This window comes from Miniopterus schreibersii, assembly GCF_964146895.1.
Source record: "Miniopterus schreibersii genome assembly, chromosome: 2".
In the NCBI taxonomy this organism is placed as follows: domain Eukaryota; kingdom Metazoa; phylum Chordata; class Mammalia; order Chiroptera; family Miniopteridae; genus Miniopterus; species Miniopterus schreibersii.
The window spans coordinates 70,053,019-70,080,092 of NC_138102.1; the positions used below are offsets into that span (position 1 = coordinate 70,053,019).

At 46.2% G+C, this 27,074-nt stretch overlaps 1 protein-coding gene across 3 annotated transcripts; it reads left to right on the forward strand.

Annotated features, from left to right (window-relative positions):
• Positions 1–2,008: 2,008 nt before the first annotated feature.
• Positions 2,009–26,925, forward strand: CNMD (chondromodulin). Of its 3 annotated transcripts, none has more exons than XM_081127926.1 (7): positions 2,009–2,217; positions 2,690–2,830; positions 7,919–8,059; positions 14,209–14,322; positions 18,322–18,475; positions 22,523–22,689; positions 26,100–26,925. In XM_081127926.1, the coding sequence occupies exons 1-7, from the start codon at positions 2,146–2,148 to the stop codon at positions 26,313–26,315; spliced, it is 1,005 nt and encodes a 334-aa protein (XP_080984052.1). In that variant the 5' UTR covers positions 2,009–2,145; the 3' UTR covers positions 26,316–26,925. The 3 variants fall into 3 exon arrangements, with proteins under 3 accessions (XP_080984052.1, XP_080984053.1, XP_080984054.1); XM_081127927.1 differs by having other exon boundaries at positions 26,103–26,627; XM_081127928.1 differs by lacking the exon at positions 2,690–2,830 and having other exon boundaries at positions 2,035–2,217.
• Positions 26,926–27,074: the final 149 nt, after the last annotated feature.

Genomic DNA, 27,074 nt, shown 5'->3' on the forward strand with positions numbered 1-27,074 from the left:
AGGAGCTGCTGCTGCCCATTGATCCCTTGGTTGCAAGTCTTGTGCCACAGACGGAAGAAGGGGGAAGGAGATGGTGTTGGCATGTTCCTCTGGTGGGGAGCGCTCACTAGGTCCTTTGTCCTGAGCATATTTATCTCTCTTTTACAGGTGGAAATCTTAAGGGAGGTCTCAGGGGAGCACCTCAATAGAATATGCGTCAGCTTTCCAGGTGAGCTCTTTCAGGGTCGTGGTCTCCACTGATGGTCGGTGCCAGGGCTGGTGGTCATTAGCCAATGTAACTGGTCCCAAGGCAGCCATGGAGGCACTTGTCTGGTTCTGCTGCTTTTCTGGGCCTGGAGCTGAAATACAAGTGAGGCCTAGATGTTATCTTTAGGGAAGAAAGGTCAGGGGGTCTAAACCACATGACCAGCAATAGGCTGGGGGAAGATAGGTTCCCCTGCAGACAAGGTGCTTGTTTTACCCAGTTTTGCCCCTTGCTAGGCATCCGAGGCTTTCTGCCCTGGTGAGTCTCTGTACCTGAGTTTCCTGTACCTCACCTCTACTCGTGTCTGTCTAACAGAAAATTAACTTTTCCTCCCCCCACTGCCTAAAACCTCAGTATGCCCAGCAGGGCGTCTGCCAGGTCCTATGGACTCTCCTGTGGGAGTTTCCTTCCCCTCCCTCCCGGCCCCACAGTCATCCTGCTTGTCGCACGTCCTTCCTCTCACCAGCATCCCCTCCTGATGATCACATCCTCCTGCTTGCCCTCCTGCCCATCCGACCCTCTGCTCCGGAAAGCACAGCGGCTCCCACGCAGCCTGCCCCGCCATCACCACCCTCACTCCTCAGCAGAGGGCTCAGCCCAAAGCTAGAAGCCAGCCGGAATTCACCAAGCTTGGGTCCAAGGAGGTACCACGGCATCCTAGTAGTGGCAGATGGCATTTCCAAAAATGAAAAAGACATTCTTTGTTCTGCTTTTTAATATATATATATACAAATATACACGGGGAGGGGGGTCTAGTTATTCTTTTGGACATATTAGCCTTTGGAGAAAGGGCTCTGCCATTGCTGTTTGTTTAGTCAACCAACCAGAATGTACCGCAGTCTGGCCTCCCCAGCCTTCCCTCCAGCCCTCTGCTCGGCTCTCACTTTTGCCTCAGCTGTACCGTCTGCTAAACCTTCTAGAGAAACTGACCACCAGGGGCCCTCGCTAAGATGTTCTAATCCCAGGGGCCACCCAGCAGTTCCAGGCTGGTGTAAACCCGGCCGACTTTGGCCAGTGTCCCCGTCGGCCTGCACGACCCTGCTCTCCCCTCTGTCCTGTTCCACCAGCTCCCCAACACCCTACAGAGGCACTGCAGGAAACGGGGCTCCCGCCAGGCGTCACAAGGGAGCCCTCTGACATTTTAAGAGATCCTTGGACGGCAGAATGAGTCTCGGCAATTTAGCATTTCTTGGGGTCGCATCCTGGTCTACCGACCCACGGCCCCCCCACCCCCAGTGATACATTGAGGTTTACTAGGATGCGGTGTGGTCTGGGGGTGGGGGCAGGGTGTCAGTAGACAAGCAAGAGGGAAGGTGTGTCCTGGCTGTAGGGCCAGCTCACAGCGCTGCTCGGCGGAGAGGGAGGGGAGTGGAGGGAGAGGCTGGGCGAGGGGAGGGGAGGGGAGAGGCTGGGCGAGGGGAGGGGAGTGGAGGGAGAGGCTGGGCGAGGGGAGGGGAGGGGAGGGGAGAGGCTGGGCGAGGGGAGGGGAGCGGAGGGAGAGGCTGGGCGAGGGGAGGGGAGGGGAGGGGAGAGGCTGGGCGAGGGGAGGGGAGGGGAGGGGAGAGGCTGGGCGAGGGGAGGGGAGGGGAGGGGAGAGGCTGGGCGAGGGGAGGGGAGTGGAGGGGAGAGGCTGGGCGAGGGGAGGGGAGTGGAGGGAGAGGCTGGGCGAGGGGAGGGGAGGGGAGGGGAGAGGCTGGGCGAGGGGAGGGGAGTGGAGGGAGAGGCTGGGCGAGGGGAGGAGAGAGGAGGGGAGAGGCTGGGCGAGGGGAGGAGAGAGGAGGGGAGAGGCTGGGCTCGGGGTGCGCGCCTGCAGTTGTTTTAAAAGCTCCGCACGTCGGGGCAGCGGGACAGACCCGGGGCGCGCTCCAGCCTCCCAGTGTCTTGCTCCTTCGGCCGCAGCCATGACCGAGACCTCGGACAAAGTTCCCATCGCCCTGGTAGGGCCTGACGACGTCGAGTTTTGCAGCCCCCCGGTGAGTACCGCCCGGGGTCCCCAGCCCAGCTGCCGGATCCGTCCATACGCGGGGCCCGGGCTTCGCATGAGGGTCCGGACCCCTCTCCCGCGTCAGCGACGTGGGCCACCGACGGGGGGAGGTGGGAGCAAATGGGGGCGCCCAGACGTGGAAGGTGACGCCCCACGCGTGTGCCACCGGATTCACCGACGGGTGTGAAGGGGAGGTGGAAGGGTCAGGAGGTAGGCGTCCCGCGGCAGGCGGGGAGTGCAGATCGGCGGGGCGACGGCCCTGCCCCGCGGAAAGTTTGCTATGGGACGTCCACTCCCGAGGGGCAGGGACCCGCCGGAGGGAGCGCGGCGAAAGGGGGCGCCCGTGGGAACCCAGGGCGAGCTGTTTCCCACCCCACCCGCTAGTCTCTGAGGGCGCTGCGCGGGGCGCGGGGTGCGGCCGGCGCAGATGTGATCCGTCCCCCTGGGGTCCCCGCCCGCAGGCGTACGCCACGGTGACCGTGAAGCCCTCCAGCCCCGCGCGGCTGCTCAAGATCGGAGCGGTGGTCCTCATTTCGGGGGCGGTGCTGCTGCTCTTCGGGGCCATCGGGGCCATCTACTTCTGGAAGGGGAGCGACAATCACGTAAGCCCAGGGACGGTGCTCAGGGAGGAGAGGTGCGCAGGACCTGAGGCCGGCGGGGTGGCGGGGTCCTCCCTGTCACTCCCAAGCTTCCCGCTAGGTGGCGCCAGAGCGCTGCCCCCCCGGGGCCGCTCCTGACTGCGGGCCGCGCGTTCCGCCCCAGCGCCTCCTTTCCTCTCGCGGGCCCGCGGGCACCTTCTGCGTCTTCCTTCTAACTCCGCTGCGCTGCTTTGTGCTCAGAGGAAACTTTGTAGAAAAGCAAGTCAGGGTTTTAAGGGACAATATTAAAACGTCGAGGAGCAGAGGAGAAGGAAAATGCATTGGACGGTTCGACGAAAGCCCCTCCCGCAGATCGCGGCTGCGCTTGCGCTGAGCGGTTGTGTGACCTTGGACGAGGCGCGTCACCCCCTGGCCTCGGCTTACTCATCCTCAGGGAAGAAATGGAACTAAATGAACTCCTAGGCCTCTCTCGGCTGAGAAAGGCTGTGAATTTAAGAACCTGGGCAAAGATAGTGAAGAAATATCTAGGCCCAGTGTTAGGAACGAATTTGACCTTCCAGGAATTTTTGTTTGTTTGCTTATTTTTTTTGCAGGTGACCCATTTCGTAATGCTCTTTTCCCTCTTGCTCTAAGGGGGGAGAGGATGGGGGCATGTAACTTCCTTAAAAGTGGCAAATCTCTTTAAAAATCCATTCTGGCCCAGTCACATGTGATTTAATGGTAAATGTTTCACTAACGGCTGCCCTACTTTCTTTGTTTGCAACTATTTATTCTAAAGCTCCACGGGCCTCAGGAGCATAAAAGGTGCTTCTAACTTGACTGGGCAGAATTCCAGTGTGTTCTCTAAATACTCTGAATTCTGCTCACCTATAGAAAGGGGGCATTTTATCTTGATGACCATTGCCAGGCCTGGCATAAGCTTATTTGGACTAATGGAAAAGAATTCCATCTCTGGGATACTCACAAAGGGCTGTTTCTTAATCACTCCCCTCAGAGGATCTGTGGTTGCTGTTTTCCCCCCTCTCGTCTCTCCCACCATGAAATTCAAAGCATGAACGAATTCCAGTACTTAGAGAAAATGGTGCTGAAAGCAATTCAACCATTTTACACATAACATCTTATGCAGTCACTGCCTAATTTGTATTTTTAACTCAAATGCCTAATGTAGATAAGCATGCCATTTAGGCTGAGTCTGTTTTATATCAAATTTACAAGCATCGATTTGTAAGATCAGAATTGCACAGTATTTTGTGTATATTTGAAAAGTGCCTTAATGTATTTGTATTTTAAATATGGAAGCTGGGCCAGATGCTCATATTTGAAAGCAGCAACTGAACATGGGAACAATTTCAATATCTACATCTCCATTAATAGCAGGGTTTAGATTGTCATCCCTTGGGAAATTGTATGGTATTTGAATGTAAATGCTATCTTTTAGATGACATAGCCTCAATGCTATGGGTCACTTGGGAATAAAAATAGCTTTGTGCTTTTTTTTGGTGAAGATTTTGGTCATGATATATATTAAAATAAATACCATTTGGCATTTAATTATTCAAGGCAAACACAGCTAACTGACAAGCTTCTAAAAAGAGAGATTGGAAGATCATATTGAATAGCTGGGCTCTCTTTTTTTTCATATCTTTTACTTTCCTGAAAGACGGTTGGTTATCTGGTTCAAAAGAGCAGTATTAAGTTCTAAGAATGCAGAGGAACAGTGATCACATTTTATTGCCAACAATCAAAGTTATTGCTGTTTCTTATACAGGAGAATGAAGAGCACTGTGGTAATTTTCTTTGTTTTTTTTTAACTCCCAAAATATTCGATGCTGATCCAAATTACTTAAGTCTGAAAAACAAATCATAAAATACTAAATAGTGCAAATCTGGCACCATCTATGCCCAGCACATGCACAGGTCTGCTTTCCCTGAATACAAATCTAAGTGGTCCAAACAAAACATAATCAAAAAAGGTAAGTCTCTGTCAAACAGAAAGATATCCCCAACCAAATGGACTTCCCACTCTTTGGGGATTATCCGGGCCTCTGCTCCTCTATTTTGACTTAACTCGCTGAAATTCACTTCCTCTCCCTTTCATATGGGTAAATCCCCTGAGGACAGGTTTACTTGAAGTCACCTGGAGGATTATGAAACATCTGAGTGCTAATAATTGGGGACAAGTTTCAAATATTGAGGCCATGTTTCAGCTACATTATTGTACATGGAACAAGGCATTGAAACATGGAACATTCCCACTAACACGAAACAGGTGACAGCCCCGCCCTGTGGGATAAGGAATGAGATCATTGCTGGGGGCCTTTCTTCTCCAACTGATTTTTCTAGACATGGTCCTAAACATTATGTAATTAATCTTAGAGAACCCAGGCTTTATTAGAAACTCATTAGCAAATATCCTTGGCTGCAAAAGGCACCATATTGAGCAGAATTTTGGCAAATAATAAACTTCATTGTACTTGGATAGAAATAGCCTTAGGTGCCAGCAGCTCCATCAGTTTAGAGAAAATAATGTGATTACTGCTCCATCAGCCCAGCCTCCTTCTGAGCTCAGGGCCCAGTACTTTGGAAATAATTTCAGACTGTTTACTACCACTGCCCCCATAGCTTCAGGGGGCACAGACCTCTCGCTGCTGCCCCACACAGGCTGTGCACTGCTTACAAAAGATGGACGGGGCTGCCGGAGAAAAGATGCAACACCTATACTTAGGGAGCTTTTGCCGCGAGGGAAGTGATGACAGGTGGTGGTGAGGAAAGTGAAATTAGGACCACAAGCCATTCTTCTAGTATCACAATCTTGGCTCCTTTAGACCTGCTAAAAAGGTGGGAACCATTCATTTCTTAAATTTTAAGAAAATTTAAGAAATTTTCCCCAGTGAAAGCGTATGTGCAATGCTTTTCAGAGAAAAAGAAAAAGAGCCTCTTGTTGCCTGAGTGAAGGACACTGTGCCAGCGGGAACCCGAGCGGTGTCTGCCACGCTCCTTTTGACAGTCGTAATTAACCTGTGGAATAGTAGCTGCTCAGAGAGCACAGGGCCAGGACAGAGTCTGCTTTTTAAACCTTCCCTGGAGAAAGTGCTGGCTCAGCCAAAGAAAACAGGTTTCCCAAACTGGGCCGCTCATACAGACCACCTGAGTGCAGAGTGAAACCAGATTGGTGGGCTCTGCCACAGCCGCACGAAATCAGAGCCCCTCGAAGGGGACCTTGGGCCCGGGCTGGCTTGGGAGCCCCTGCGCCGCGGGAATGGGAGCTCGGGCTGGGCTGGCACCGCTCTCTGCTGTCCCGCCGAGTGGACGCTGCGGCCTGAAGGGCTACTAGCCAGCAAAGCCGTTTCTACAGCTCCGCCGGTAAAATCAGGCCCTGTGGGTCTTGTAATAATGAGTTTCCTACAGGTAGTGATCCCGTGACAACAGGTCCTTTTCCAGTGCTTGTTCACATAGCAGTGATTCTAAATAACGAGAAAGAAAATCAGGCTTGAGTGGCATCTGAGCCGCTTGCCGTGGTGACCGACTAACCTGACACTAAATAGCAAATGTCTTTCGTCAGGTCTCATTCCTTCCTCTTGAAAGAATTTATATATTATATATCATATAAGAGATACATGATATATAAGATATATATACCTCTAAGTCAGAAAAAATAAGAAAAGAAGCCTGCCTACTATTCCACAACTCAAAGAACGTTCTTGCCGGGCGGCAGCACACTGAGCAGGAGCAATATGTGAATTATTTTTTAAACTAATGCCAAAATGTTTAAACCAAGAGGGCCCTTGGGATCAGCTAATTTAGTGATAAACTTTATATATATATATATATATACACATATATATGTATATATATATACACATATATATGTATATATATATATACATATCTATATCTTTATTGATTTCAGAGAGAGGAAGGGAGAGGGAGAGAGAGAAACATCGATGAGAGAGAGTCATTGCCCAGCTGCCTCCTGACCAGGAATCGAGCCTCGATCTCCTGGATCACAGGTCAGTGCTCAACCGCTGAGCCACGCTGGCAGGGCTAGTGATAAACTAAAAAAAAATAAATTATTTTTTATGGCAGAATTTTTCTTAAGATTTTACTCAGAAATCCAATACATAAAACAGAAGCCCAGCTGCTCTGTTTAAATTGTAGGAGGGCGGGGAGAAGAGACTCGCAGCCCCACCCGCTCTGCCACCCTCCTCTCAGGGCCACCTCTGTGACACCTCAGCGCTTTAAAGTTCATAAATGAAAAACCACCTACGAGGTCCAACCTCTTCATTTTACACTCAACGCAACTCCCAAGGCCCAGGGATCAGTGTGTGGCCACCTGCCTTTCCGATTCCTGGGCCAGTCCCAAGTCTCCCTCCCTTCTCCCCGCACACATCTCATAACAAAATGCCCTACAACCCCGTACGCCTGCCCCATAGAGTCATTAAAGTGAGTAACTCCCGTTTTGAGCTGAAACAGATGTGCATGTTGACCTTGCTCTCTGCAAGAGCTGCTCTACATGAGGCAAATCCCACTCTTGTCTGCAGCCGTTACTGTACGCCACATTCCATGCCAGATCTCAGCCAAAAGATTGAAAAAAACTTTCACATTGAGGTGCCTCTGCAGACTTGTTCAGTTAACAGCCCAGTTAACCCTCTGCCTCGTGGATTTCCATTTATCCATCAACAGGTCTCCCCTCTGGCTGCATAGTAGAACTGTCTCTTAAAAAAAGAAAGATCTATGCCCAAACCCAAGCCCATAGGTTCTGATTGGACTGGTCCAGGGGAAACCCAGTCATGGTAGCCAGAGAGTCTACTCAGATGCTTCTACGCAGAGCCGGGATTGCAAATCACCGAGCTGTTTGAATTAGTATCAGAGACTGTAAAAGATTTTCCTTTTTTAGAAAGGTATTCTTAAAGAAATCATTGTATTAAGTGATTAGTAGGTGGGTAAGTTCTCATACAAAAATATATTCTTCTGAAGGATGATTCAGTGTATCTCTGACAAATGTGAAAGCTGCCTCGTATGCTGCAGGTCTAGAGATAATCCCTGAACTGCTCTGAAAGGAAAGCATAACTACTCTTATGTTCATTCCAGATTTACAATGTCCACTATACCATGAGCATCAATGGGAAATTACAAGACGGGTCAATGGAAATAGATGCTGGGAACAACTTGGAGACCTTTAAGATGGGAAGTGGAGCTGAAGAGGCCATTGAAGTCAATGATTTCCAGAATGTAAGTATATTTCATGCGTTTGGAGGGTTTGACCAGGCGAGCCTGGGGGACTTCTCTAATTCAGGGAGAAGCGGCCTCTCACACGCATCCCAGTGGTAACGGTTTTTGATGGCCAGTCAGTGCTGCTAATCTACTTGCACTATGCAGCAGATTCTCTCTGAGAAAAGGCAGCTCTTTTTTTTTTTTAATATTTTCCAAATGAAAAAAACAACACCTTGGTGTTGAAAACAACAGGCTGTTAGAACATATAAAGTCTTGGCAGAAAAACATGTAAGAGCAATTTCTTTCCAAGCAGCTTTCTATAGCACTTTGAATAAAATACGCAAACTGTCCTACAGGCTTGCAAAAAGTCTTCTTTTGAACTTATGGAGAGGAGGGAGATTTTAATTACCTAATAATCTCATCAAATACAGGTAGGGCCTATTTATACACTGTTCTCAATTTTGCAGGTTTCCCATTTAATCTAGAAAATTAGCATGGAGAAATTCCACTATTGTGTCTTATGTTTTCTGACTACTGCCCATGACAGATGACACACCCTAGTCTCCTGTGAAAAGGGCAGTCATGCTTGTTTTCAAAAATTCAGTGTACAGGCAGCTTGAGACATTAAGCTAAGCATCGGTGCTTCAGTGTCCACCTGCAAACCGAAGCGTCCTGCAGGCCTCCTCTCCTTCTTCATGTGCTACAATAAGGAAGGGGCCTCATTATTCGTGCTCTCCTGTTAAGCCCGCGGCTGGCGTGGGTGAGACTTCATGACGAAGAAAAGGCACTAGAAAATAATGTCTGTTCTGATCGCTTATTGGCCCACAAATATCTCATTGACCCTTCTTCTGACCGATGAGAAAAACTAGAGACGCATTTGAATGAAAGAACTCCCCTTGTTGATACCAAAACACACTTCACAAACCCTTCCAAATACCAAACAGACGCTAACAGTAGAGCCCCGGGGATGTTAGGTGCTGTTTGATGAGAAGGGTTGGCGGTGTGCAGAGCGGCGCTGCCCTGGGGACGGGCTCTGTATGTGCCCGGCTGCACTTCATTTAGTCATAGCTTTGCAGTTGGTTCTGGTCTGTGCACAAGGATAATTTCTCTGCACCTATTAAAGGCTTTTACTGCGAGATGCAGGACAAGGTAAAAGCATTTTTCTTTCTGCTCAATATAAAATTATAAAATGCGACTCCCACACACACATCATTCAATTCAAAACAAAATTGAATACCTATGATGTGCCACAATACCAAGATATGCAACAGTAGCTACATAGATGAATAGAAAAAGATCCATCTCTATGAAGAAGTGTGTATATCAGGAATATAATTTTAAAGTATTTTAATCCCAAACCTATACATCTGTTTTATGATCCTTTGGTTTTAATAATGGTATTGATATGTTTTGTTCTCCTGGGCCTAAAGGGGCACAAATATTTTACAAACTGATCAATTCTCTTTGATAGCTTCCACATTTCTCTCAGTCAGAACTGGTGAGTAGAACATTTTTTATTTTTTGGTTTTTTTTAATGGATAGAACCTGTTGTGGGTTTAAACAAGCCTGGACTTTTGAAAACACATGAATCCAACACTGTGGTACCTGTATAATTCCCCTATATTTTAAACCACATTCAAGAAGCATTTATTGGGGCCTACTGTGTGCAAGGGACAGTGGTGATAAGCATAGGGGATGCAAAGGTGACTGACACTTGTTCCCCCTACCCCCAAGGACCTTCCAGTCCAGCCCAGGAGGCAGACACACACCCAGAGGTGGCTCAGTCAGCCTGGGACGCACACTGACGAAGCTGCGAGCAGAGAGCTGTGGAGAGCAGAGGGGAGGCAATCCCTGCTGATTACAGGGTTGGAGCAGGTTTTACAGAGGAGGTGACAGTTGAATCAGGGCTTGAGGGATGATTAGGTTTTCAACCAGCAGAAAAGTAGGGGCGCGCTTTCTAGGCCCAGGGAAGAACAGTGAATACAACTCGCAGGCCTGCTCGGGAGTCTAGGTAGCCCAGGGTGGCTGAAGGTGCGGAGGGGAGAGGATTGGGATGCAGGTGGGACCAGATTAGAAAAGGTTCTGAACTGGAAGTGAACAGTTTCCCCTGCTAACCCAGGACCCCACCAAGATTTTAGTAGAACTCATGATAAGAAGAACCGCCTGAGAGAGAATAGCACTGAACAAAGGGCTCCAGGTTCTATACCATTGAAGAAAAAATGATTCAGAACATAAGAAGGTCAGGCAGGCTTTATTCAAGGAGAGCTATTGCTGTGGGGTTTGTAGTAGAGGAGAGATGGTGGGCTCAACTCTGAATGCAATATAGCAACTCTGAATCGTATTTATAGCCAGAGTGGGAGGTTGATAGATGGAAAATTACTAAGAGGTAGAGTAGTTCTTTACTAACCTGACCTAACAGGATTCTTGCTAAAGGCAGGCCAGGCTGATCAGATGTCGGGGGTGGGCAGACCAAGGCTGACTAAGCAGGATTCTTGCAAAAATTGGAACAAGCTGGCCAAGACAGAGCCCAAGGTCAAGGCCTAGTCAAAAAGACGACTCAGAGGAGCCCGACAAGAGTTAGGTCAGGGAGGCTCTGTCAACACCCTGTGGAATGCAAAAGCTGGGTTTGTTCGCGGTGCATGAGTTACGTTCTAGAAAGTTACACCCTCGACAGCGTCAGTGCTGTTGGTTTACGCCAGTTCTCTCAGACCTGATGACTTGTTTATGCAACAAAAATCTTGGTTAGAAATCAAGATAGAATAGCCTGGTAAGCATATATGAGTGTTCACTATACAATTCTTTTAACTGTGTGTATGTTTGAAATTTTTTAAAAGGCTAGAGGGGGGAAAATATACCTACCTGATAGGTAGGTTATTGATTTCAAAAATCAATATGGCCCCCATCTCTAACATAAAGAAAAAATAAAATGTAAGTCATATTTTTGCTCTGAGAGCTGAATCACTGGCACAGCTGAAACTGCAGACAGACCTAAGTGTGTGTTGTCAAATTTAATACCAGGTAATTTTTTCAAACTGTGAACAAAAGTCCCCTTTTCTCTCCATTTTCACAGTAATTGCATTCCTAGGAAATCACTCTGTGTTTATGTGTAAAACTGTGTTAGTTTTTCACCCGGGACCCAAGGCAGTTAGGTCCTCAGGACCTTCCCAGGCTTGTTGGGACCAGCATCCCTGGGCCATGAGCACTAAAGGCCTGGAGAGCCACCGATCTTTGTGACAACAAAAACTCCTTCAGAGATTTCTGTCGTGTCCCTTGAGGGTAGGACCCCCTTGCCGTCCTTGGGAACTTCAGGTTTAAGCCACAGAGATAGATGCGATCCCTTAGAAAGAAAAAATATGCGGCTAAAGTAAGATTACCTGATTCTTGATGAAAGAACGTTACATCAGCCCTGGCTGGTGGCTCAGTTGGTTGGAGTGTCATCCCGAGCACCAGAAGGTTGTGGGTTTGATTCCCGGTCAGGGCACATTCCTAGGTTGCAAGTTATGTCCTCGAGTGAGGGTTAAAAAAAAATAAAATAAAAGTTAGGCCATTGGACTCTTCACTCGTTGTCTTTGTTAGCAAATTTCTTCATTATCACCAGCTTCTAAGGTCTTGTTTGCAAAAACAAAACGTTTGCTTGGCTTTCTTGTGCTTTTTCATTCCTTTTAATCTCTTAATACATCTGGCTGTTTGATAAGGATTGCAGCTAGACTCAGCGGTTAGGTGTGAGTTCCCTCCCACAGGACCCATTCCCTACGGTGTTTCAGTTCTGTTGGCACCACGCAGACCATCAGAACTGACTCAATACTCGACTCACAGTCCAGGCTGTGAACCCTTCAATAGAATCAGCTCTCTCCTTTGGGGATGTGGTAATGGTTATATGGTGTTTCCTCCCTTGCATCTCACATTCAGAGAACATGAGAGTTTGAAGTTAAGAGAACATATCACATGGTGGGGCAGTAATCTTCCCCCGCTTTCTGTTTTTCAAACCATGCGCCCTAGATTTACATGCAGAATAAGAGCAGTAGACCTTCAGGACACGGCCCAGTAGCGAGTGTGTTCCTTACACTACCAGCAGCAGCACCTAAGAGCTTGTTAGAAATACAAAGTTTAGCCCCCACTCCAGCCCTGCTGAATCAGAAATTCTGAGGGTGGGGCCCAACACTCTGTGTTTCATTTAACAAGGCCTCCTGGTGAGTTTGATGTGAGGGAAAATTTTCCTCTGAGCCACTGGTACAGAGGAAACTGGGGTCCAAGTGGCTATAACAAACTACCACAGGCTGGGTGACTTCTAAACAGAAATTTGTTTCTCACAGTTCTGGAGGCTGGAAAGTCCAAGGTTGAGGCACCGACAGAGTTGGGTGTCCAGTGAGGACCTGCTTTCTGGTTCATAGAGGGCTGTCTTGTCACTGCATCCTCACAGAGCAGAAGGGCCCGGGAGCCCTCTGGCATCCCTTTGACAAGGGCCCTAATCCCATGCATGAGGGCTTCACCTCCCAAAGACACCCCTTCCAGATGCCACCACATTGGGGGCTAGGCTTTGACATATGAATTGGGGGTTGGGGTGGGCATAAACATTCAGTCTATATATAGTAGGCTGTTTCAGTCATTTTAAAACTTTATTACCCCGAACAAATTCCTTTTCCCCTGAACTGGTGGTCCTCAGCCTGGGCAGCACACTGTAAACACATGGGGAACTTTTAAGTATACCAGGGTCTGGGCACCACCCCAGGCCAGTTAAATGGGAATCTGGGGAGAGGCCCAGGCATCTGTGCTCCTACATCCTTTCCAGGCAACTTTGGTGCAGTGAGTCAGAGACCCCCGCAGTCAGCCGCTGAGAAGCGGGCACCCCTGGGCAGGGGGCGATGCTGGGAGAAATGAGTGGCATGTGCTGCACGTGTGTAGGGGCCAGTTAGGCCGCAAGGCAGGCCCAGGAGGAGCTTTAGGAAGCATGAGCCTGTCCCTCTCTGTTTTCCAGTCTGTCACTAGCCCGCTTCTGTGGGGCTCCTGGCTCTGAGATACACACGGTAGAACTTTCCATGAATATTCTCATGCGTGACTTACATTCAACTTCTTTCTTTATGAATCGTGAGCCAGGACCCCTGGATTTCTAAATGCTTTTCTTCCCCCACTCCGTGGCATTGGCATTGGAAAAGTTCTTACCTTCCTGACATCTGTCTTAACTCGGCAGGACACTGACCAGCTGGGATGTCCAGATTTGCGTTGGTGTCTACATTATTATGGCTTAAAATTTGTAGACCTTTAATGCTGCTTTGGCCACTCGCTAGTCACGAAGTTAAGCAGCAGGTGAAAGGAAACACTCTGGGGACAGAGGGCACCGTGGTGCTGATGTGCTCAGAGGAGAGGAGAGTCGGCGCTGAGCCGTCAGCCAAGGCTGGGGACTGCGGCTGAGGTTCCCCTTGAGGCTGGTCCCCAGGCAGACAAGGACAAGGCACTGTTTATATCTCACAGGGGACAAAAACAAAACCTCCAAGTCCTTGGGTAAGGTCTAGGAGCAAAATTCAGCTCCTGGTGTGGTAGAAACCTTTACTATTTACTTTGGACTTGGTAACCTAGGGAAAAAAAATCTGAATTTATGGAATTAATTCACTGGACCAACATCTTTTGAGAATCTTTGTGAAATCACCCAAAAGAAAAAGACGAGATTCAGATAGCGATCTCAAGACGCCTGTACCTGAGACGGCATTCAGCAGAAGCTACCGTGCAGGCCCTGGGAACTAAGACGGAGGGGGGGATGCTGGGGGCCGGGCCCACGGAAGGCAGAGGAGAAGGCGCCCCCTTAGCCTGGGAGGGTCAGGGAGAGCTGCAGAGAAACGATGGTCTTTCATCTGAGCTTGAGGGAGACACGGAGCAAGCGACATGCCCAAATGCCAGCCCCTGGTGGAAGCCTCCCCGCCACGCTGACAAGGCCCCGCCCTGTCATTCCTACCTCACCCTCTGCTTTATTTCCTTAACACCACCTGACTTAATCTCAATTTCGTATTTTTGGTTGATAACGCTGAAAGTTATGTTCCACGAGGGCAAAGGTTCCGTCTGTTTTGTGCATCCCTGGAACAGTGCGTGGAACAGTGCCTGGCTTGCAGTAGACAGTACACAGAAGACATGAACGGGGCATAGATGGGTGGCTGAGCTTGTATTTCCCTTCCTAGGGTATCACAGGAATCCGGTTCGCTGGGGGAGAGAAGTGCTACATCAAAGCGCAGGTGAAGGCTCGCGTTCCTGAGGTGGGCACCGTGGCCAAACAGAGCATCGCCTCCGAACTGGTGGGTACCAGCTGGCTCCAGGCAGCAAGAGGGCCTGGCACATGCTGTTTGAAGGCACAACCCTTTCTGCCCCGGGTTCCTCGATCGGTCTGAGAGCAGAACATAAATTCTAGTTCTTCTCTGCCAAAGGAATTGCAACTACTTTGGTCCTCCTGGTTGGTTCTCAGTGATCATTCTTACGTGATGTGGCATATTTAACGGTTTTGGAAAACCATATCTTACAGTGTTTAAGGGGGTTTGGTCTCACATGGCCCAGATTTGCCCGATGATGGGGAACTATCTGACCAGTGATTGAGACAACGTAACAGACTTCGCAAGTTAGAATCTTCTTCCAAGGGGCCTCAGTTCCACTCAGTGTGGGAATCCCTCCTGCAAATCCCGACAGCTGACCACCCGGCCTCTACTGGAAAGCAGCCATGGGGTGTCTCGCTCCCTTACCTGTGTGTCAGGCAGCTTCCTCAGAGGTAGTTGTAAACATTGGCCCTACACTGAGCTGAGATGGCTCCCCTTACAATTTCTTCCCATTGGTTCAAGTTCAGCCCCAATGAAGCTAGCTCAGCATATATCAAATTTCTTCTCTATGTGTCAAATTTGTGAGATTTTTTTAAAAACATAATTCTCCCATTTATTATTAATAACTGGCCTTTGAGCTTGCCTTTATAAACATTTATTTTAAGAATTGCACACAGAGTTCTAAAGACACATTTAATAATAATAGCTCACATTTATTTGCTACTTTAGAGCTTACTGGAGTGGTCACATTCATTATTGTCTTCCATTTGAGTTGTGGCAGCATCTGGTGGAAAGAAAATGGACTCTGGCCTCAGAAAAATGTAGGTTCAAAGCCTGGCGCTGACACCGCTGTGGCTTCCACTCTGTGAGCCTCAGTCTTGTCATCTACAAACTAGGGGTAGCATAGTGTCCCCACGGCCCTAGGACCTACTAAGTAATGAGTAGATGGCTGCTGCTATCATTATTAATTTCATTATGATCACCTTTGGTCCTTCCAGTCCCCCTGAGAGGGAGGTGAAGCCAGCCTCAGCTCTCTCCAGGCAAAAGAGGGTAAACAAGGGTAAGCAAAGTGCCTGGAAACGGGCCTGCTGTTTGCTCTCCTAGGAGGTATCTCACAACACAAAACAAAACAAAACAAAAGCTAAAAAAACGAACCAGTGAGGTTTTAAAGCTCGTTAGCATGTCCTCCGTTTCCTTTCCCACTCCCAGTGTCCCCAGCCATTCGTCCTGGGAGAAGGTTCCAGGCCTTCATGGCTCCAGCCTCCCTCCTCTGATGCTGCTCCGTGTGTTCCTCGGGAGCGGGCCCTCAGAGCAGAAGGCCACGGTCTCACTGCGAACTCCCGGTGCCGAGCGCAGCAATGACTCCGGGACCTCCTCTGTTCTCACCCTTGAACTTCTCTTACTGCATTACCATTCTTTTTAATCATATCACTCAGTTTCTGTTATAAAGCCCTTGGTGAACTATACTCCTTGGCAACATCCCCAGTGGGCATGGGACCCATGCTCTGCTTCCTTCCACAAGCACCAGCCCCACACTGTATGTTTGCAGTACATATTCTGGGGGTTTTTTAAAAAACAATTTTTTCTCATTTTTAAAAAAGGTTCTTTGGCCCTGACCCATGTGGCTCAGTTGGTTGGGCGTCATCCTGTGCCCTGAAAGGCTGCTGGTTCGATTCCTGGTCAGGGCACATGTCCGGGTGGTGGGCTCGATCCTCAGTGGGGGGCGTGCAGGAGGCAGCCGATCACATTGCTATCACATTGATGTTTCTCTCTCTCCTCCCGTATTCTCTCTCTCTAAAAATCAATAAAAAATCTCTTTAAAAAAACACCTCACATTTAAAAACAAAACAAAACAAAAAGCAGTACTTTGTCATTATAGAAAATTTTGGAAATACAAGAAAGAATAGAGAAGAAAATTACCCACAATTGCATAATCCACAGATAACTAATGTTAACATTTTGCTGAATTGTCTTCATGTGCAAGTCTGCATGATATTCTTTTCATACCTGAATTTTTAAAAATATGTTCTTATTGATTTCAGAAAGAAGAAAGGAGAGGGGGAGAGAGATAGAAACATCAATGATGAGAAAGAGTCATCAATCGGCTGCCTCCTGCATGCCCCCTACTGGGGATTGAGCCTGAAACCTGAGCATGTGCCCTGACCAGGCTCCAACTGTGACCCCCAGGTTCCTGAGTCAGTGTTCAACCACTGGGCCACACCAGCTGGGCCATAATTGAGTTTTTATGCAGTTGTACGTTCTTATTATTTTCACTCAACTTTAGTCCTTCTAAAATGTAGATTAGAATGAATGTATTATATGTTATCATATGATTATAATTTTGAAAGTTGTTTGTTCAGGTATCTTCCATTTTTAACCAATTAAAATAATAAGTCAAAATAATTTTTTTGAACACAGAAATAATTCACTGTAGTGAATAGCTTGTATTTAAATCTTTGTTTGCATCTGATTCTTTTCTTAGGCCATAGAAGTGAATTATTTTTCTTGCGTTCCAGTTATTTATATTGTGCATGATGGATCCTCTGATGGACAAAACTAGAGTGACTGAAACAAATAAGGATCTGTTTTCTCCATAGTAAGCAATGTGGAGGTAGGCGGCTGCAGGCATTGGCTCAGTGGCCAGCATCTCTGACTATTTTGGCCTTTCCTTCCAGCTGCAAACATCAACCACGCATTTAAGTAAGGAAGTCAGGGAGAGGCTGAGCAGTGCCAACCATGACTTCCCTTTCATCAGGAAAAGCAGAAGGCTTCTCAGCCCCCCGACATCCTCCAGCATGGACCTCATTGTCTAGCACCGCTCACACGGGCACCCGTAGCTTCTGGAGAGTCTGAGAAATCACGTGTCTCTCCTGGGACTGGGCACATTGCTGCCTCAGACAAAAGCAGGATCGTGTTGCAAGGAAAGGGAGGGAGAAAGGAGATTGGGTAGACAACTGAAAGTATGTGCCACAAGCTTACTTAACATTCCTAGCTTGTAGGATGCATATATACACATTCTCCCCATCACCCCACTCTTTACCAACACACTTTAGACTATGATGGGGTAGATTTATGCACCACTTGCTCTTATAAATTTTTCATCAGTTTTGTATAACTTTAAAAAGCTATTATACCCAAAGAGCATTCATTTCCTGGATGGAGCCATTTAATTTAAGGTAAATAACTGGATTACCTGAGAGCCGCTTCCTCCAATAACTTTGAGTTGTTCTAACACAGCCATAAGCCTGGGGGAGAAAGCATAAATGAAGTGCTGCTCTCCTCTCAAAATAAAGAGAAAACATTTTAATTTCTCCAAACTATCGCAAACTAATAAATACATGAAAGGAACAACCTGGCAAAATAAATTTGTCTCCTGGGTTATCAAACCATTCTCAGCATCTCGCTGTAGAAGAAAATCCAGGGTTTAGCTTTGAAATCTCAGTGGTGTGCTTGATGCAAAGAACATCTGAAGTATGTTTTGTTATAGCTGGGAAATGGAGAAACGGTTTATGTTAAATAATACTTTGAACTGAAGACATTAAAGAACCAATCACTTGCTTTTTCCATTGTTGTTCAGCACAAAACCCCAAAGGATTTTCACTTCAAATGGAGAGTTCCTCTATCCTTTGTAGGATCCCAGGGCCATTCAATTGCTTTTCCTCAAAAACATCTTTGATCAAAAACATCAGATTAACCCAAAGCTCAAAGTTGGTATCAAGTAATTTTCACTTCTGCTCAGGATACTCAGATTCACACATTCCAGCTATCCAAAGGCAGGCTGACACGAGGCGCGGGCGCTGGATATTGTGAAGAGAGATACAAAGAGAAGAGATTAGAACTTTAAAGGGGGGGGCTGGCATACACACATACACACAGAATTCTCATTAAGGTTTTACAAAACGAAATAATCTCTTACCCACCCATGAATCTTAATACGCAGCATGTTCCACTGCCTTCTTGCTGAATGCATTTCATTTTCACTTACAGGAAGGCAAGATCATGCCGGTTAAGTATGAAGAAAACTCTCTTATCTGGGTGGCTGTAGACCAGCCCGTGAAGGACAACAGCTTCTTGAGTGCTAAAGTCATAGAACTCTGTGGCGACCTTCCTATTTTCTGGCTTAAACCAGCATATCCGAAAGGTAACATTTTAAAGCCTCTTAATGCTGCTTGGAGTTCTGCCTGTCCGTGCGAGTTTCCCGGGAGCCCCTCCACGGGCCTGAGCTGCAACGAGGAAGGTGAATCAGGGTGCATGGCGCAAGGTCAGGGCCGCAGGGTCACAGTAATTGGCATGAGGGACCAGAGAGAAGGGAAGCGACAGCCCTGAACGTTGTGGGGAAGGGACGGAGCTGCAGGGTTAACAGGAAGCAGATCAGGGAGTCTGAACACGCTGCAGGACCTGCAGTTTTTATTGATGACTCTCCCACTCCTTCCCGAGCTGCCCCTTCATCTCAGTTTGCACTTTGCAATTTTACATTTTTTTTATTCCTAAGGCATAGAATCAAGGGACTAAGAAGCTGTCACATCGCAAAATCTTTATTATGTTCAAACCTAGAATTATGGGACAGCCAAAAGGTGCTGTGGGCATAGGTTGAGATTCTTTAAGTTCAGGGCTCAGGCGTCAGCCTCCGAGTTTGGTGAAAATAAATGAAGGGCCCGTGGGGTTCAGAGCTGGGTTGGAGCACACCTTCCAGCTAGTTCTGGGGGGTGAAGGCAGGTGAACCCCACAGGCCAGGCTCTTTTCCCTTAGTTTACCCCGTCCCCAGGGCTATTCCCACTCTTGATTTCCACCACAGTTACCCCCCTGGCCTCCCAAAGGCCTCTTTGTAGCTTGGCCCAAGTGTGGATAAAGGCCTTTCTCCTAGCACAGCTGTGATAGGCATGTTTTCTGAAAGATTTTATTGAATACCAAGAGTGAGCAGCATGGAAATAAAATTAAAAAGGACAGGCACTAAACCAGGCTTGCGGGGGGAAACGGGCAGTTGTTAACGGGCGCAGAGTTTCGGTTTTGCAAGATGAAAACCATTCTGGAGATAGATGGTTGCATAGCAGTGTGAATGGACTTTATGCCACTGAGCTGCACCCTGAAAAATGGTTAAAATGGTAAGTTTTATGTATATTTTACCACAGTTTCTTTTTAAAATCTCACCAAGGCTTAGAAAATCCAGACTTCTGATTCTGCCATGGCTGATTCATTCCTGCAGTTCACAAGTCTTACTCTGTCCCAGAGCTGGAATGAGATGGTTACTTTCTAGCCCAGGCAAGGTAAATAGGATTCAATTTATACGTCACTGGCCATAGCTACCTGGAAGAAGGGGTTAAGAAGGACCCTGAGGCCATATGCTGGCTCAGTAAGAAAGAACAACGGCAGGGGGCTGCCAAGTGGACAGTTGCTTTTGCCACCTTGCTCTTGTCCAGAGGGTGGTCACAACTCACAATTCTACGGGCTGCTTGTCAAGTTCTCACTTTCAGTTCCCCACCTGCCTCCACATGAGATAGGCCTTCTTGCTTTCCACCACCCAGGAACTACTTCTCTAATACCTTGTCACCTGTTCCAGTCAAGGACAAAAGTCTGCAACTCTGCTACCATGGACAATAGCTCTCCCTAAACACTTTGAGCACAAAGCTCTTACCCAGAGAGTTCATTCTTTCATCATTCATTCATTCATTCCTTCATTCAAGAAACATTTATTGGCATATTTATTATGTGCCATTTACTTGTTCCAGGCACTCAGAATGCACTGGTGAACAGAATAGACAAGAACTCCTGCCCTCAGGAGCTTTATATTGTAGCAAGGGGAGACAGTGATAAACACAAAATTAAAATTAAAAAATTGTATGGCAAGATACAAGGTGCTATGGAAAAATAGCAGGACAAGGGGATGGGGTGTGTTTGGGAAGATAGTGCTACTGGTAGTGCTAGGAACTGATAGCGTGAGTACCTTGGGAAAGAGCTTGTTCCCTACATCCAAGATGTGGCCTGGCCCCTCCCAGCCCAACAGCATGATCACATCGTAAGCATTCAGTCATCACAACATCCACACAAGGATTGCACACATTTTACATCCAACACCAGGAGAGAGGAGATCACTGAAATGTCCTCCAGGCTTGAAAAGGATTCAATCAGGGATGGAATATCAGGCATAAAAATGAGGGATTTTTATGTATTAACTATGTAGGGTGACAGATGGTTAATAGATCATTGTGGTGATCACTTTGTAAGGTATATAAATGCCTAATCACTGTGTTATACACCTGAAACTAATATAATACTGTGTCGATTATAATTAAATTTTTTTTAAATGGGATTTTTCCCAGTCTCTAATAAATGCAGTCATATTTTAGAATAAACTTAAGAAAATAAAATCTTGCCTGGCCGGTGTGGCTCAGCGGTTGAGCATCGACCTATGATCTAGGAGATCACAGTCCGATTCCTGGTCAGGGCACATGCCTGGGTTGCGGGCTTGATCCCCAGTCAGGGGCATGCAGGAGGCAGCTGATCAATGACTCTCATCATTGATGTTTCTCTCTCTCTTTCACTCTCTCCCCCCTCCCTTCCTCTCTCTGAAATCAATAAAGACATATTTTTAAAAAATAAAATCTCCTCTAAGGATGCCCAGCTCCTCACCATCTAAGCACCCCAAATCCAGGGGGGGGTCCAGCCACCCCCACCCTTGGATCTTGACACTGGCAGGTCATCAGAGTCACATGGCTGTATTATCAGAGACACAGCGAATGGCAGCTAGACAAGGTCAGAGAAGGTCGAGAGCTGATGGCCGCTGAGCTCAGGCTGTGTGCCAGGCACCGTTCTAGAGCTTTACATTTGGTCTTCATTTAATTTTCACTAACAACTGTCTAAGTAACTACTGATATGCCCATTGTGTGGATGAAGAAACTAAGGTTCACAGAGATTAAATAACTCGCCTGAGGCCGTTTAGTTAAAAGAAGAAGAGTTGAGATTTGAATCCAGGTCTCCCTGATGCCTCTCCAACCATGCTTCAGAAACCAAGAAGCTATCTATGGCTATAAAGTACATCTCAGCTTTCATAAGTAACATGATATAATCATCACCACCTGAGTGTGAATTGTGTGTCAAACACTATGTTAAAACTCTTACAAATTGTTCATTAACTCTATCACTATCCTGTGAGTTTTATACCATTACTCCCCCCATTTTACAGGTGAAGAAACTGAGACTCAGACACACCAAAGTCCATGCTGTGTGGTATTTTCCATTGTTGTTACTCAGCAGCCGTAGGTCATGGGGGGCCCACGAGGCAGTGTGGGAGCTAGAGCACCGGCTTGGAAGTCGGAGAAGTCCACCTTCAGCTCCTCTCTGCCATCCATCCTGTGATCTTGGCTAAGTCGCTTGGTCTTCCTGGAGCCTGATGCCCTCATGTAGAAAAGTATCTGCTTTTTCTATCCCATAGGATTTTTTGGTTAAGAACCAAGATAATAAATCCTCTGAAAACTGCAGCTTTATACATACATAGTCACTCCATTAGGAAGGCATAGGGCTGCAAGTAACAGAATGCCTGATCAGCAGTGGTTTCAGCAAAGACCGGTGGATATTTTTTCATACAGCCAGAAGTCTGGCGATGCGTTTCTGGGTTTATCAGCTACTCAGTGATATCTTCACGTCCCTTTCTAGCTTACCATTTTCTTCCCATAGCGTCACTTCTGGTCACAAGCTGGTTCTCATAGCCCAAATATCACACCTACATTCAAGAAAGGAAGACAGGACATGGAAGGCCACATCTGTCCCCTTTTACCAAGAAAGCAAAAGCTTTCCCAGAACTGCACTAGGAGATTCTGCTTGTGTCTCACTTGCCAGAAACGTCTAACCTGGGCACTCCTCATTTTCAGGCAGGCTAGCGAAATGAGTGGCATCTTACTTTCTCAGCCCCTATACTGGAGGCAGGCAAAGAAAACGGGATTGTGGATGGATCTTTGTCAGCTATCTTACAATGTCTACCTCAGTTAGTGTTATAAAATCAAATTCTGGCTACCTGTATATTTAACTACTAACTCAAGACTCTAAAACCTGCTTTATTATTACAAAAATCATCAGTCAAATCATGTCTGTGTTTGGGTGTCCTTTATGTTTTTTACCCTGATAAGCACAGACCTTCCTTAATTATTCAAATAAAGGAATTAACTCCCAGCTTTTTTTTTTTCCCCCCCCCCAGAAATCCAGAGGGAAAGAAGAGAATTGGTAACACAGGTTGTGACAACTACCACGAGACGACCACGCAGTGGACCACGGGGCAACCCAGGCCCTGGAAGACCGAATAACAAAACCAGGCCCAGCGTGCAGGAGGATTCGGAGCCCTTCAATCCAGACAACCCCTACCACGTGAGTGCCGGTGCCCGCGCAGGCCGTGGGGCCGCTGCTGTCGCCCCACGCGGGAGCGCGGGGTTTCTCCTGAGGTTTCCAACGAGCGTTTAGTATTCAGCTCAGACTTCTACTCAATATTTTAAAAATACGTCATTTGTTCGTTTACAAATGCGGATGAGAACACTTAAGCATCGCCTCTGTAGCACAAAATCCTGATGGGCTGTAACCGCCGTTCAGTTGTTTTCTGTGCTCTCCTTTTCTTGAGTCACAGGCAAATCCATAGGACAAATTCATATCAGGAATTTATTTTAAAATGGTCCCAAGAGTGTGCTCAGGTGGCAACACACAGAAGGAAAGTATCCCCCCCCCCGCCCCGCTTTATATACATTTTATTCATCCATTCAACAGATATTTGTTGAGAACCTGCTTACCCAGGAACTTCTGCCGTCGGGGACCCTCTGTCCACTCTGCAGACTGTGTTCATACACAGATAAAGCACTTGAGACCAAAACATTGAGAACTGGTGCTTGGATGACACTAACGTGCTAAACACTTCTCACATCTTCCACAAAATATTATTTACCATTACTGTATTTTGCAGGAAATGGAAAAATATTTCTTTGTAACTAGTGTTTTAATTGAAAAACAATACATGCATATATTTTTTAAAAGCAGTATAACACCTCAGACACCCTCCCCAGAGCAACCTATTAACAATAGCTACTTGCCCAGTTTCTTTGCGTTAAGTACACACACACACACAATTTGAACACAGAGCATACAAAACTCCTGTACCTTGCTTTCCAGTTATAATACGGTATTTTGAAGATTGTTCTGTATCTCCTCTATAGATCTACCTCATTCATTTTAATGTTCCCATTGCATTACATTATGTGGACGTACAGAACTTACCTAGTTCTACTTTGGTGGACATGGAAATTATTTCCCTTTTGCTGTTACAAATACTAATAGTAGGCAACCTGTACACCCATGCCTCATAGGATTGAGAAGGTGTCAGTGCAGTGGAGCTCTTACTTGGCACAGTGCCTGCACGATACCCATCAAATTGCTCAGACTTTGCTATCAGTCTTCCTGTCCCTCTTGTACATGAGGGACTATATCTTTAACATAAATACTCTCGGGTCTGCTGAGTCAAGGTAGATAGGCATTTTATATTTTAATAGAGGATATCATATTGTCTTCCAAGAAATTATACCAGCTACATGTCTTCACAGAGTAGTAAAAGGACTCATTTATTATCAAACTTTGAAAAAATCTTTGCCAGTTTTTTGGGGGGTTGTAAAATTTCTCTCCTGGTTGTGTGATCATGCCTGTCTTTAATTATGTGTAAGGTCGAGCATCTTTTCATATACAGATAAGCCATTTGTGTATCATTTTCCTGTGTAACCTCTTCAGGCCTATTCTGTTTCATGTGTTGCAGATATATTTTCTAGGTTATCATTTGAAACTAATATATTTTCCAAAGATTTAGAGCAAAAATTATTTTTTAAACAACCCAAGGCTTATCAGAAAATTCAGGACACCACAGTACTTCATTGCCTAAAACTCAAAGAATAAAAAAGGAAATAAAATCTGAATAGGCAAACAGCAAATTTAATATAGCTTATTCCCCAGGTAGCTGGGTGAGAGGGGTCTGGTTCAAGGGATAAGGGCGGCAGCCGCTTCCCCGGTGGGATGACTTTGTCTACCCGGCTTCCAGACCTGAGTATCCATATTCTTTTAAAAACTCCAATTACATCAAATTTTCCTTTACTTTGTGTTCACCTTTCAGCAGAAACCCCTCTCCATGATGTTGATCCTTCACATATTTAAGGTATCTTAGAGCAACCACCTGACATTTCCTCCCAACTTTTTAATCCTAACAAGGCCTTGCTGAACCCTCAGATAAAGAAATGTTTCAGTCAACAGGCTTTTTGCCTCTCCCTGCCCCAGAAGTCAACTACGACCATTAATGAAGTGGTTTTCCCTTTTTGTCCCAGGTGAACCTATCTCAGGAGATAAGCAAAGAAAAAGGGAGTCTGAAAAATAAAAGGATACAAGAGAATAAGAAAAGTATTGTGATGGCAGGAATTGTTCATTTTGTTGGGTGGGGCCACGGCAGTGTGGTTGTATAGGAAAACACTCTTATTTTGGAGAGACATTCTAATGTATTTATGGGTCAAATGTCACAATACCTTCAATTCTCTTTAAATTCAGTTCAGAATTTTAAAATACATCTGCAAAATAAAAAGCAAACTTAAAAGTTAGCAATTGTTAAATCTAGATGATGTTCAGTATACAATTTCCTTCACTTCCAATATGTTCAAAATTTTTGTAATAAAAAGTGCCATCTCTCTCCAAAAATTGAGACTTTTTTATACCAGAAAAGGTGACAGGGTTGCCGAGTTCACTTTGCTCAAGCCTGTGTTTGGTGCTGCATCTGCCTAAGTTCACCCACCTCCAGGAAAGAGGCTTAAGCTAAATAAAGGATTTACTTTTATTTTTTTAATATACCTTTATTGATTTCAGGGAGAGGAAAGGAGAGAGAGAAACATCAATGATGAGAGAGTCACTAATCGGCTGCCTCCTGCACGCCCCCGACTGGGGATCGAGCCCGCAACCCGGGCATGTGCCGACCGGGGATCGAACCCCGATCGCCTGGATCCTAGGTCGATGCTCAACCGCTGAGCCACGCCCGGCCGGGCAGGATTTACTTTTAATAAGGGCTTCTGAGCAACGAAATTCAATAGCGTATTAAAGAGGACACAGAAACTGTAGCCCTGGATATCCATAAAAAGGGGGCGAGTTCCTTCCAGCTCTGTGCTCTCCGTGGTGTGTTTTGTAGGGGATTTTTTTCTTCAATATGATTTTTTTCTGTAACTCTATGGCACACAGAAACAAGAAGGCAGTTTAAGGTCTGGAATTTTCACACATTATGTGGTGCCTTTTCCCGAGTGTTGCAGACCCTACATTGAAATAATGGCAGAAGCTGAATGACTTGTTTGGCCAACGCAGCTGGAATAGCAACCCATCAGCCTTTATCAGTTGAGTATAAAACGTGCTCCCAGGAGCCCTGGATGCCATCACTACAGGAAGGCACCAGAGTTCCCACTGACTTAAAATTAAGTGGCAGAAATGCTACTTTTGAATGATTCCTTTGCCTATTTAAAACAAGATGAGTCACTATTGAGTGGTTACCATGGCTCATTAAAGCGTGGAGAAACTTCACGTAACATTTTTAAAAAACCTTCCTGCCAGTGACAGACGAGGTAAGGTGAAGTTCCTTGATGTTAGAAATTCTGAATTATAAAGGGTACGAATGAAAGCTCCTTACGGAAAAGTATGCTTCTTGTGAAACATTTGGGATCTTATTTTAAAATGATGTTACAAACTTCTCATAAAGAAAACACAATTCTTTTATTTCACAGCAGCAGGAAGGGGAAGGCATGACATTTGACCCGAGACTGGATCACGAAGGAATCTGCTGCATAGAGTGCAGGCGGAGCTACACCCATTGCCAGAAGATCTGTGAACCCCTGGGTGGCTACCAGCCGTGGCCCTATAATTATCAAGGCTGCCGTTCGGCCTGCAGAGTGATCATGCCATGTAGCTGGTGGGTGGCCCGCATCTTGGGCATGGTGTGAATTCACTCCATACGCCACGTGCTGTAAAGGAAGTAGCTCAAGAGACAACCAAAGTATGAAACACCTTAATGCTGAAGGGACCACAAAAAAGTATTTTATGCTCAAAGTGATGTTCTTTGAGACACTTTTAACAGAATTATTTCTACATTGCTTTAGAGAACTTGATCCGGAATGTGCAAATGTATGAAAGGGTAGTCTAAAATGTCATAATAATACTGTTATTACTTGCTATTTTTTATTTGCTTTGCCCATAATGCCTGCTTGTAAGATTTCCTTCCCAAGCTATTTTGAAATAAATATGAAAATTTACAACTTGACAAAGATCTCATGTACACTTGAGTTCCTTTTGATCAAGCCACTAATTAAGATGTTCTGAATTCAACTGTTCTTAACCTTTGTTCTTCCCAGTCTTGCAAATGCGCTCCCCAAGTTTCCAGATAAAAACACAAAGAAGCCCTGGCCAGTACGGCTCAATTGGTTGGGCATCATTCCTTACACTGAAAAGTCTAAGGTTTGATTCCTGGTCAGGGCACATGCCTGGGTTGCAGGCTCGATCCGCGGTAAGGGTGCGTTCCGGAGGCAGCCAATTGATGTTTTACTCTCTCTCTCTAAAAATTAATAGAAACAAAATTAAATTTAAAAACCGCAAAAAAAGAAAACAGGACATATAATGGAATTTACCTGAAAATAAACATTATAAACTTCAATGTGGTAGCTCACAGGAAATTCCTGATCTATAATATGCACTGACATGTGACT